The sequence below is a fragment of the Adiantum capillus-veneris genome, chromosome 13 (genome assembly GCF_014529385.1).
Source record: "Adiantum capillus-veneris isolate H3 chromosome 13, ASM1452938v2, whole genome shotgun sequence".
NCBI classification, from domain to species: Eukaryota; Viridiplantae; Streptophyta; class Polypodiopsida; order Polypodiales; family Pteridaceae; genus Adiantum; species Adiantum capillus-veneris.
Window position 1 is genome coordinate 122,300,009 of NC_140943.1, and position 12,204 is coordinate 122,312,212.

The window sequence follows — 12,204 nt, forward strand, 5'->3', positions numbered from 1 at the left end:
CCATGTGATAAACTCTAAAATACAAGCTAGTAAGGAGCTAGCTTAGCTATGTCCGGGACAAGCTTTTTGGCACCACCTTATTATGCATTCATCCAGAAAGCATTTAATATTTGGCATGGGTATCTCAATGGGGATAATTGAAAAATATTTAACTTCGGGAATTGGCTTTTGACCCTATCTTGTTGGCCTCTTAACATGGATTTGGAATAGGTTGGATTGCTTGATTTCTTAAGGTTTTTGACTCAAACCTTTTGGGGGTCATGCCATGGCAAGAGGAGGTGGGTAAACCTGATGATGGTAGGTGACTATGCCTTTGATAATTTGTTGACTAGATTCACATCACTATATACTTGGTTATGGAGGCCTTATAAACTGAAAAGTGGTAGTAAAGTTTTGACCCATTGGTGATGTCCTTAGGGTTGCTTTGGACTGTTGTGGTTTGGTAAGACTTGAAGATATTTGCTATGTGATTGTGACCTTATTCAAAATTGTCAAAATATGGTTTCTAGGGATTTTTTACTGTACCTTTTTGCTTCATTGATGGCTTTTCACTAGTATTAAACCCTTGGTTGATTGATTGCATTGGAATGTTTGGGATGTTTGATCTCTTATTTTCTTTGGTTCTAACCTGGTTCAATACTTGTATGATATGACTTAGCTTTGATGTTTTTGGATATTAAGTATAAAGGTGTTGGTTTTACTTTTAAAAACATGGGGATCTTTTGTGTTGTACATACTTGGTATACTGATGTCAACTTATAATATACCTTTTTTATCCTAGACCACTTGAATGTGACTAAAAATAGTTCCTTTTGGTATGTCATACTGGATTTTCAAAAACATGGGGGGCGAGTGTTCTCTCAATATGCAGTAATGCTTGCTATCTGGAGCCCTTCTACTTCATCACTATAATTTATATGGTTTTGCGGCTGTTTGTTTCCTTTTAGTAGATCCTTTTGAGCCCTTGAACGATTGCATTTTGTTGAGGATTGGGTTTTTTTACACTGAAACTTTTGATTTTTCTCTGACCTAATGCTAGAGTTGTAATGAGCCACAAAAATGGCTCAAATTAGAATTCTAGTAAATGAGACATAACTTTTGTCTATGATATCAACACCTCATGAAACTTCTTACACATGGGTTTAAGATATGAAACAAGATTTCAAACACACAATTTATATGAAAAGCTCAGTAAATAGCTTAGTTAGTGTTCGACCTTTGCATGCATTAAATCATCTACCCGTTCAAATTTCAACTAGATCAAGAAAATAAACTTGTTTTAAACAATATCAATTAACTTGATGATCAACTGAAAAAGAACAACCTTGGAGATAGTAGCTTCATCCACAATCTCCATGTTGTAGAAAAATCTGTAAGGCCACCATATTCGAACTCTCTCCATCAAGGGCAAGTGAATCAACAAGGCTACGAAGGCACAACTTTTGCCTCAAGTGCGGGTGATAGGTGCAGGTGAACAAATGTAACCAATGACAAAACAAAAGGTAAACAAGGCTAACTGAGTGTAAGAAACCCTTACCTTAGTTAAGGTTTTATGGCAGTAGATTGGGCAACTTCCACCTCACTTCTAGGTCAGCAGATCAATCAACTGTAGGTACCCTTCAATCCCAAAATCTTCCACAGAGTATCTTGTGTTTAGTTAAGTCAAGGTTCTCTCCACTTCATGAGGAGCGCCTCTCTTTTTTTTAACCAAACATACAAGGGAATTTTCATTCAAGATAACCTTCGTTCCCACAAAGAGCATTTGGTTTGAAGGCCTTGGCATCGATGTTAAGTCAATGTTCGCATATATACTTATGTAAGATTCAACAATCTGGCACAATCTTGCCTATATGAACCACAAGGTCAAGTCAAGGGTCGTACCACCAAGGTTTCTATCAAGGTCAAGTTACTTTACTAGAGATTACAGTTTTTAGTTTCGGTTCTGGTCCCAATCACTTACAAGAGGGATTCCATTGCTTTAACAAATTCAAAATCCAATTTGCTTAAGTAAAAAAACCAAATGAAGTCCTAACCAATGAGAAGGTAAGTTTTGGGTTTGGGAAAGGTCAAACTTCAAAGACCCACATGACGTTAAGCCTGATGAGAAGGTGGTATGAGGTAGGTAATGGTTAAAGTCTAAGAATGACAACCATATGCGCACACGCATGTGTGTGTACATCCCTGCACGTGCACGCACACCCACTCATAATTATGTGTGTGTGTGCAAGAGAGAGAGAGAGAGAGAGAGAGAGAGAGAGAGAGAGAGAGATCACCACTCAAGCCTCGATGCTGCTACCCAACATGAAATGTGTGTGGTGTAACAAGGTTCACATTATAGGCATGCATTCCTACACCTCCACCTTAAGTAATGATGCTTCGTATTATGCAAAGTGAAGGGTCGGTAGTAGAATTCGGAAAGGGACTAAAGTCCACTGGTATGGTCAATAGTTGACAATGAAAAGGCTGTTTATCTTCCTCACTTTCATTTTCAGCTATCCAAAGCGACACCGCCTCGTAAGCATCATTTTTGTGAAACAAAGCAGCATTTTCTTCCTTTCACTGCTCACAAAGCTCCGAAATCACCAAGAATTACAATATGGAAACAAGGTGAAATCAGAATGGCCCACATAAGAGGATAAGAAAGTGCGGGACCCACTAATCAATGTCCCTCAGAATCCTTCTTTAGAGAAATGGGAAAGTAAATGACCGAGCTCTCTCACGTATCTACATAAACATATACATGATGCTTAGTTAATGCCCCTCTGGAAAGAAAAAGGAAGGACAAAGATTTGTAATCGTCAGCTTTTTGTGTGGCACTAAGGCGTAGGCCACTGCGTTACTGAGAAAATGATATAGCACAACACTCACTGAAACGAAGGAAAGATGATTCATCTTTCCTTCATAGAAGTGCGTTCTCCACCAGATCACACACCTTTTCTCACGCATGTTTCATATGACCCGTAATAATAGTAAAGCTAGGAAAATGTACATCTGTGGGCCTGGAAACACTTAGCCAAGTACTGTAAACAGCTACTTGAACCTACTTTCAAGAGAAACCTCACTGAAACAGCTTCCACAAAATTGTCTGTATGCATGCCGCATCCTTCAGCCAAAACGTACACAGCTTTTGAAGCTTACTACCTGCCAATTAACATGCCTCACTCAAACGAAGGCATTTGCATGTTAGCCCAAGCCCACAAAGAAGAATCATCATTCTAAGAGCCCAGTTTGACTAACAAAACCTCAAAAGCACATTGTCAATGCAGTAGATAAAAATCTGTCCATCCCACTAAAACATGTCCCAGCACCGGCACGATGCGCACATGCAAAGAAAAAATTGAAGAAACCTCTCAAAACTTCTTCTCAATGTAGCCAACAGTAAAAGAACCTCACTTGTGCCAGGTTAAAGCTTCATGCAACAAAGGAGTTCCAAATGTAACCTGCCAGGACGACAATCATTCTGAGCAATCGGAACCTCACAGCAGCACCAGACCCAGCCCTGATGGCGCCATTGCTGTATTGAGGCGATAGTTGTACAAATAGTAGTGAAGATGACCATCACCAGGTCCAAACTTGAGCTCCTTCAGAAAAGACTGATTGTGCATAATATCAAGAGCGTTGAAAACATCGTACATGTTGCGTTTGGCCACAATCAAGGCATCATTCATGAGCTGTAAAAGCGGGGTTTTGGTCGCCACATTGTAGTATGAATATGCAGCCTTTAAATCACTGTAGTTCTTATTGCCAAGAATTGTAGATGGAAGTGTATAGAAGCTGCAAAAGTCAGTGATTTCTCTCGAATCTGGGTCCTCTACAACATAGCTGCTTATCACATTCTCTATTGGAAGCAACCAATATTCGACATCCTTTTCAGATAGATCTGGAGCAACTACAAACTGAGAAAGATAAGTGTGAAGAAGGCGGCGTACAGCAGGTACATCGTGCCTCTCCATTGGCCTAAAACCGGGTGTTGCGGTTGTATCAGGTAGACGGTAAAGCTTGATGGTCCTGCTCATGGTCATGCGTGCACCCAGCCTTGAGAAACCAACATCAATTAGCTTTTTTGGATTCAATGAACGATGCCAATACTGACAAGTTACTATAGGAGTCGGGAGCACAACACCAGCTGTGTAGACAGCCTGCCAAATGTTCTCAAGGTGCACACGCCTTGTCACTTCTTTGATGAGCACGGGTGCAAGCCGCTTAGATCGCAGCTTCTTATGGACACACAGGAAGTTAATTTCAGCCATTAGAACCACCCTATCTCGGACGCGGATGCGAGCAGGCACTCCGCTGATGAAAGCCACAAGTTTCTTTGTTGCTTGCCCTCGGACACCAATGTGCCAGCTAGTGAAGTACCCTGGAGGCTGTAAAGCCCAACGCAGAAACTCCTTTGAGTAGTTGAACCTGAACATGTTCTCGTCATCTTCAACATAATTGGTGCTCAAGAGATTGTAGATTTCAGCTGCGTTTTCATCAGAGTTTACATCACAAGTGCACCATTCAAAGTTTTTGGGCAAATTGTAGGGCTCTTGCCGAATCTCTGACACATCCTGGGGAGGATCAATGGGCCCTTCCTCCAGCTGTCTCTCTCGGTCTCTATACTGCCCCACAGGCTGTGTCTCCCAAAAAGCATGCCTTTTTTCAAAATTCAGAGACCTCTGTAGACTTCTTGAAAGATCTTCAACATCTTTACGACCCATCTTCATCAACCCCTCATTTTCCCCAGACGAGGACTCCTCATTATTTCCATTGTTGCGGCTACTGCCACCAGGAGAGGCCATGTATTCTCTGCACATGCACAAGGGCATCATTGAGCATAAGAAAATCTGGTCCCGCAAAGAGTTAAAGCTTACAGCAACTGCAGATGAGCCACAATGTATGCCTGGAGGCTTGCTATTATTCAAAAAAACCTCCACTTGACTGGTTTCCTTAAACAGAAAGGCTGCTGACAGGAACAACGGGCACATTGAGCTGCAAATTTCAGTGCTGGAAAATTGTGTTCATCCCATATTCTCGTTCATCGTATGTATGTAAAAGGCATGCAAACAATATGATTAACTAGCCATTAATCACCGTAGTCCAGTAAAACCTACTCCTACGCTGCTCATATTAATGCACTTTAGATGCATACAACCAACTAGAACAATATGACAGTACTAGCCATTGATCACCATAGCCCAGCAAAACCTACTACTACGTTGCTGATATTATGATCATGACCAACAGTAAACAAGAACGTGGGTCAAGCTATAGTGAGCCATCAAGAGCAGAGTTCAAACAAACCACTCGATAAGAAAGCACTGGCACAGAGATCACAAAAACCTACCTCGTCCTCAGCGATCTGCAGAAGACGGGTTTTTCTCCGATCTGCAGCCCGCTCTCAGCGCTGCCAGTAATACATGCAAGCACGAAGTTGGAAAACTCTTCAGACGATGACACTCGACCGTGGACACACAGACAGAACCGAAGTTACCTTACTGTGATCTGAAGCCGCGGGATGGACCGGGCAAAGCACAAAGAGAACGCCACAGAGAGAGAGAGAGAGAGAGAGAGAGAGAGAGAGAGTTGGGGGGTCCAGAGACCTGTCGATGCCCACAATGCTTCCTTAGGTCTGAAAGCGTTCACATAGATACATGCCGATTGAGAGAGAGAAATGCACTTAGAGGGCTCCCCCATAGGCCCTTATAAGGGGTATGAGCCTCCCGAAAACGGCCACGGGAGGGGACCCCCCACCTAAACACGCTAGCCTCACTCCACGCACTCGTGCACCGTGGGGACTCCACGCAAGGTTCCCCAGGACACGCTATGACCCTCCGTGAGTGCGGCGGAGCCTGAGGCTACGTGGGGCTAGGGACCCGGAACGCAAGACCCGCGAAACGCAACACGGCCATTGACCCATGGAACGCAACCACGCCCGAGCCGGTCCCGTCCGAGCCGGGCCCCCTTGAAGGCAACTCGACCCGAGCCGGTCCCATCCGAGCCGGGCCCTCCTGAGCCGGTGCCGTCCGAGCCAGGACCCCTTGAAGACAACACCTCGACCCAAGCCGGTCCCGTCCGAGCCGGGCCCTCCTAAGCCGGTGCCGTCCGAGCCAGGACCCCTTGAAGACAACACCTCGACCCGAGCCGGGCCCACCTGAGCCGGTCCCGTCCAAGCCAGGCCCCCTGGAAGACAACACCCCGACCCGAGCCGGTACCGTCCGAGCCGGGCCCTCCCTGAGCCGGTCCCGTCCGAGCCAGGCCCTTGAAGACAAAACACCCCTCCGCCCGAACCGGTCCCGTTCGAGCCGGGCCCTTTGAGCGCAAACGCGCCCACCACGCACCTCTCCATGACGCGCCCAGCTCCTGGGACGTCACACTTGGTATCAGAGCTTCAGACCCCCGTGCCCGACGCGCACGTTACTCACGACGGCCCAACCTCCCGGGTTGTCAAAACTCGGTAAAAGAGCTCCAAGAAAAGAACTCCACGCCCCCGTCCCCGTGACGCGTCCAAACCCCGGGCCGTCACCCGTGACCCGAGCCGGCCCTGATCCGAGTCGGGCACCTCCAACACAAAGAAAAGATGCGAGCCAGACAGGGCTCTTTATATCAAAATCAGAACAACAAAAACGCGACGGACCAACCCAACTGTGTTCGTCTCGCCCCGGCCACTTTTGTGGCCTATGCTGAGCTGAAGACCCATTCAAGTCTACCAGAGACCACAGGGCACCGAGCTAGCCCTCCAAAGGACGTCCACACAGGGACACACAGGGATCAGTTGAAGATTGAAGGATCAGCCAAAGCCTTCATGGTGTCATGACGCGCCAAAGCTACTTTGACCCGAAGACTGCATCTAACCAAGAAACCTTGCCCGATTCAAGATTCGGCGATTGGAAACCAAAGCTGGTGTCAGCCTAAGTCTACAACGCGCGTCCCACATGACGGTAAGTTTCCTTGCAAACTTCGCAAGGGCTGCATTGTGACGGACTCTCCTTCACATTCGGCTTTCAAGAAGCCTCTGCGCGGACCAACGCAGCAGGTGGCTCCGCGCACTTCGGGTTACCTCTCGGGGAATGCTCAAGTATGGGGAATTCTACTTGGGTGTTCAAAGCATATCTTTTCAGCCTTCTGCCAAAAATCCAAAAATACACACACACTCATTCCAAAAATGACAAAACAAAGCATACTACCTACTTGCATTCGGGTACAGTTTTTTCTCACTTGCACTTATATGCACCCCTTAGTCCCTTGGCCTCATGCATAGCCAAGCTCTCTTTTCCCTGCGTTCGACGAGGACGTCGAACTTTCTTCAACCGGGGGTGTATATAAGGGGTATGAGCCTCCCGAAAACGGCCACGGGAGGGGACCCCCCACCTAGATACGCTAGCCTCACTCCACGCACTCGTGCACCGTGGGGACTCCACGCAAGGTTCCCCAGTGCACGCTATGACCCTCCGTGAGTGCGGCGGAGCCTGAGGCTACGTGGGGCTAGGGACCCGGAACGCAAGACCCGCGAAACGCAACACGGCCGTCGACCCATGGAACGCAACCACGCCCGAGCCGGTCCCGTCCGAGCCGGGCCCCCGTGAAGGCAACTCGACCCGAGCCGGGCCCTCCTGAGCCGGTGCCGTCCGAGCCAGGACCCCTTGAAGACAACACCTCGACCCGAGCCGGGCCCACCTGAGCCGGTCCCGTCCGAGCCAGGCCCCCTGGAAGACAACACCCCGACCCGAGCCGGTCCCGTCCGAGCCAGGCCCTTGAAGACAAACACCCCTCCGCCCGAGCCGGTCCCGTCCGAGCCGGGCCCTTTGAACGCAAACGCGCCCACCACGCACCTCTCCATGACGCGCCCAACTCCTGGGGCGTCACAGCCCTTTAAAGGGTGGTCCTATTAAAGGGCCCTTGGCCATTTAGCGGGCCCTTCATTTTCTCTGGCAGCTCCCCATATACAAGTTCCACCTAATAGTAGCCGGTCGTATTTGCGGCGTTTGTCAAGCAGACCATCAGACCAACGTCTCTCTCTCTCTCTCTCTCTCTCTCTCTCTCTCTCTCTCTCTCTCTCTCTCTCTCTCTCTCTCTCTGTGGCACTTGCACTACCTGCACACCAGCATTCGACGTCAAATTGTTCGCCTATCACTCACCCACCACCTCGGTTGAACTCGCGCATGCAGGGCCTTCCGCCAAATAATAAACGAAACACTGGCTGCAGTTTTAAACCTTCACCTCTATCGATCCGTTGCTAGGTCCCTAATCTTTGAAATCTCCATGAAGAAATCCCCACACCTTTCATGGGAAAACAGCCTACAGCAGCTGTGCCGATTCTTGAAAGATCTCAATGTCCGTCTCCCCCTCTCTCTCACGCAATCACACACACAGCCCACTCAAATATACTTCTCTGTCAGACACTAGGCTTTTAGGAAGTCAAACTACCTGCCAACTTTGCATCTCGGGTCTGCACCAAATGGATTTTAATAGAACGGTGGAGCAAGCCATTGGTGCCGCCATCATGGCTGCAACCATAGCCCTCATGTACTGGCTCGAGACCATGGAGGTCATGCACAGCAGTTATCATTTCGATGATTTTGATGATGGTGAAGTAGATGAAGACATAATTCATATGGTCCTCTCCAAAGTAATTCACCTTTGTTTGGCTGTTTCTGCCCTCACCCAACGCCATCGCAAGAGCTCCGCAGTTGGAGTTTGGTATGTCAAGCCAAGGAGTCGGCATTTTTGGCAGACTTTTCTTCAATACACTCATGGAGATGAAGTTCGCTTTGAGGAGAATGCCAGGATCCCACGATCCTGCTTCTCATTTGTCAGCAACTTGGTGGCCAAAAACTTGCAACAAAAACCTATCCCGCTACAAATTGCTGAAGCCGTGCCATCGAGAGTTTTGAGTGTCAAGAGGAAGGTGGCCATGTCCTTGCACCTACTTGGCATTGGTGGCCCTGTACACAATGTTGCAAACATGTATGGCATGGGCCGCTCCACAGTGAGCAGAGTGTTTCGTCAATTCATTACAGCAATCGTCAAACACAAATCGAGCTTCATCCACTGGCCAAGAACCCCTTTGGAGTTGGAGCAGGTGAAAAGAGGCTTTGAGGCAAAGCAAGGATTTCCCAATTGCTGTGGTGCAATTGACGTCACACACATCAACATGGATCTCCCACCAGGAGAAGTGCAGGCACATTGGTTTGATAGAAATCACAACTACTCCATGACACTACAGGCCATTGTCGACAGTGACATGCGATTCATGGATATCCTTTGTGGCATGCCTGGAGTTTGCAACGACATTCGAATTCTCAGAAACTCCACATTCTACATGCGGGCTCAAAGTAATGTGATCTTGAATGGGATGGCAATTCCATTTGGTAGGCAACGCATACGGGAGTACATTCTTGGCGATGGTGGGTGTCTAAACCTCCCCTAGCTGGTCATACCATTTCCTGCATCTGACATTGATGAGCACACTCAGAAATTCAACTTCAAGCTCTCAAGCACCAGAATTGTGGTGGAGAGAACATTTGGTCGCTTGAAGCAAATGTGGGGGTATTTGTATCAACGAATCAAACAGCCAAATGTGGAGTTGTTACCAAGGATAATTGCTGCATATTGCACAACATTTGGCTACAATTTGGGATCACATATGATTGTGATGAGCCCGACATAGTTGAGGAACAAATGACACATAACCCTAGGCCAAATGTAGCTATAACAGATGACACTAGGGAGATTTTATTCTCCTACATGAGAGCCGGTCACATGGATTGATGTGTTATTCTTCATTATATTGTTTACGTATCAATGATGTCTTGATTTGGAAGATAATTTACTTGGTTTTGTAGACAACACTAGTGCACATTGCAGAGTCATTGCAAGCCTTTGTGCCAATCTACTATCTCCTGGTTTCACTTGCAGTAATATGTTGCTTGTAATAAACTTAGAAGGTTACGAAGCAGAAGATGATAAGAAATAAAACGGTACTTGTGCAAAGAGATGATTCTAAGAATGAGTATTGTGTAGCTTGCAAACTCTGATTTAGATTGCAGTTTAAAGTTAATGAATCAAGAGACTTGAAGAAAACATTTTCTAGGGACTTAGGATTGAGGTGGCAGAGAGGATGTCACATGCTAACTAGAGCTAGATAGACCATAGCGATGGAAGCTCCTATAGCAATGACATTCAATGCCACTGAGTTGAGTCTCTCTCTCTCTCTCTCTCTCTCTCTCTCTCTCTCTCTCTCTCTCTCGGGCCACCACCATGATTTTTTGAACAAACAATTGTGATAAAAAATAGCTGATTGACCGGCACATTGCCCAGCCATTCATACGAAATAAACAAGGCTCTCATTGTAGATACCCTATTGGCACTCAAGACTAAGCCGGTACCAAGAGCTTCCTCACACATATGCGGTGATGTTGAATATTGGTTTCTATTCAAGCCAGAAATCTTCAAATTCATTACATAGACGTCCTCCATTAAAAGTGCACCTGGATGCACCCAACAGGAGCCCAAATTCACCCTAAAAGAGGTGCAAATGTCAGAGGTGTCAGCTTTGAGCAACAAAATTGAAAATGGAATTTCATAGGATGCTCTGTGCAAGCATGTAATTAAAGCATACACAACAGGTAGATCCACAACTTGGGAAGGTAATAATGGAATTCGTATGGCCACATGCTATTAACGAACAAGTGGAGATTTTCCTTGATGGCAAAATGGATGAAAGAGAACTTTGTAAAGGTGATTGTACATGGGAACGCATCCTTAGCATTCGAAGCTCATAGCATTTGGAGTAATACAGATTTCACTTAGTTGAACATCTTTCTTCAGTAATGACAGTTTTGAGCAAGTAAAATCGTTTGTGCATTAGTTTGTTGACTGCTCAGTTCAACCAAAATTGCAATAAATCCATCAAATTTTTTCCTTGATGTTACGACCAAGAAAATAAAGTGATGTCGAAGACCATAGCGTAGTTCGATGAAATGAGCAGATACATTGAATTTAGATCCAGTAACCTCTAGCATAGCATACCTACTAATGAAATGCAAACTCTAGTACAAAATATATGGGCATGTTATGGTAATGGCCCATGATTGTTATTACGTACAATCCCAAGTGACCTAATGGAGTCTGCTAGGTTGTCCGAGGAAGAGCATATTGATCGGGTGTTGTCTCGTTGTACTTGGTGCCGCCTTGCTTCAAGTTCTTCTAATTTCTTCCCCCGACTGGTACCATGTCGTCATCGAGCGAGTCGTACAGTAGTCCAGCCACATCCACATTTCGCCTGCCACCAAAAAGATTATCCATCTTATCATATACCTCAAAGGGGAAGTCCTCGGTTGGTAGATCCCTCGTGCGCCGCTCGATCGCACCCATTTGCGAATAACTGTTGCAACCAGATGGTATTTTGCGCTCGTAGTCACGAACCCTGGTGAACAAGGTGTGAAGCCGCTCCCACTTTGTCTTCCATTGGCTCTTGGAGCGATGCACTCCACGAGACCGACAAGCTTCTACAATCGTGTGCCAACGATCGCGGGACCAAACGTAGATGCCTCCCTCCTCTTGTCGCATGTCCAGATCCTTTTTGGCTTCGACAAGGACCATTACCTCTTGTAGACACCAATTGACACGGGATGAGGATTGTGTCTGGGCCCCCAATATGGTACCCTCAATTGATGGGTTTTCATCATTCAAGGAGGGGGAGGGGATTGAAGCAATTCTAGCCATAGTAGAGTTGGGAGCTATTGGCATAGATGGAGGAGTAGTTGCTGGTGTAGGGCTACCCCCAATTGGGGTGCCTAGAGGGAAACGAGGCAACACAGGTGGACGGACAGCAGGTGGCAATGTAGGCCGCATGGACCGTGAGTATGCCCTAGGGGGTGTCTCACATCGAAGCATTGGGTTCCCCATAGGAGACGAAGAGACAGGCATTGGTGGGGGCCGTAGTGGCTCATTGTGCATTTGATGCCCAATTCGCCCGTCGAATAGTGAGGAAAGAGGGGCATCAGCAGCCCCAAGGACCGCCGTGACATCGTCGTCAATGCAATCGGTGTCTTCGACTTGGGATTCCATTCTGGGCAACGAGGAGGGTATCGAATCTGCATCTTCCATCCAGGCATTGTTCACGTCCATGGGTGCAGCCCGAGATGCCATCAATTCAATGTAGTAGTTAATTAGCTGCGCCGTTCATGCATTCTCAATCACGGGCCGCATGGATTACAA

At 46.8% G+C, this 12,204-nt stretch overlaps 2 protein-coding genes across 3 annotated transcripts; both read right to left on the reverse strand.

Moving 5' to 3' along the window:
- Positions 1-3,071: 3,071 nt before the first annotated feature.
- Positions 3,072-5,554, reverse strand: NMT1 (myristoyl-CoA:protein N-myristoyltransferase). 2 transcript variants are annotated; one of them, XM_086527324.1, is made up of 3 exons: positions 5,482-5,554; positions 5,330-5,389; positions 3,072-4,791 (listed from the first exon to the last, which is right to left on the reverse strand). In XM_086527324.1, exon 3 carries the CDS (start codon positions 4,782-4,784, stop codon positions 3,477-3,479), a length of 1,308 nt encoding a protein of 435 aa, XP_086383450.1. In that variant the 5' UTR covers positions 4,785-4,791; positions 5,330-5,389; positions 5,482-5,554; the 3' UTR covers positions 3,072-3,476. The 2 variants fall into 2 exon arrangements, with proteins under 2 accessions (XP_086383450.1, XP_086383449.1); XM_086527323.1 differs by having other exon boundaries at positions 5,477-5,549.
- A 5,636-nt stretch (positions 5,555-11,190) lies between these two features.
- Positions 11,191-11,913, reverse strand: LOC147444786 (trihelix transcription factor ASR3-like). The gene has a single exon (XM_086528145.1). The coding sequence runs from the start codon at positions 11,911-11,913 to the stop codon at positions 11,191-11,193; it is 723 nt and encodes a 240-aa protein (XP_086384271.1).
- Positions 11,914-12,204: the final 291 nt, after the last annotated feature.

Excerpts from the sequence above, each read along its gene's own strand:
- LOC147444786 (XM_086528145.1), bottom strand. The coding sequence starts at position 11,913 with ATGCCTGTCTCTTCGTCTCCTATGGGGAACCCAATGCTTCGATGTGAG.
- NMT1 (XM_086527324.1), bottom strand. The coding sequence starts at position 4,784 with ATGGCCTCTCCTGGTGGCAGTAGCCGCAACAATGGAAATAATGAGGAG.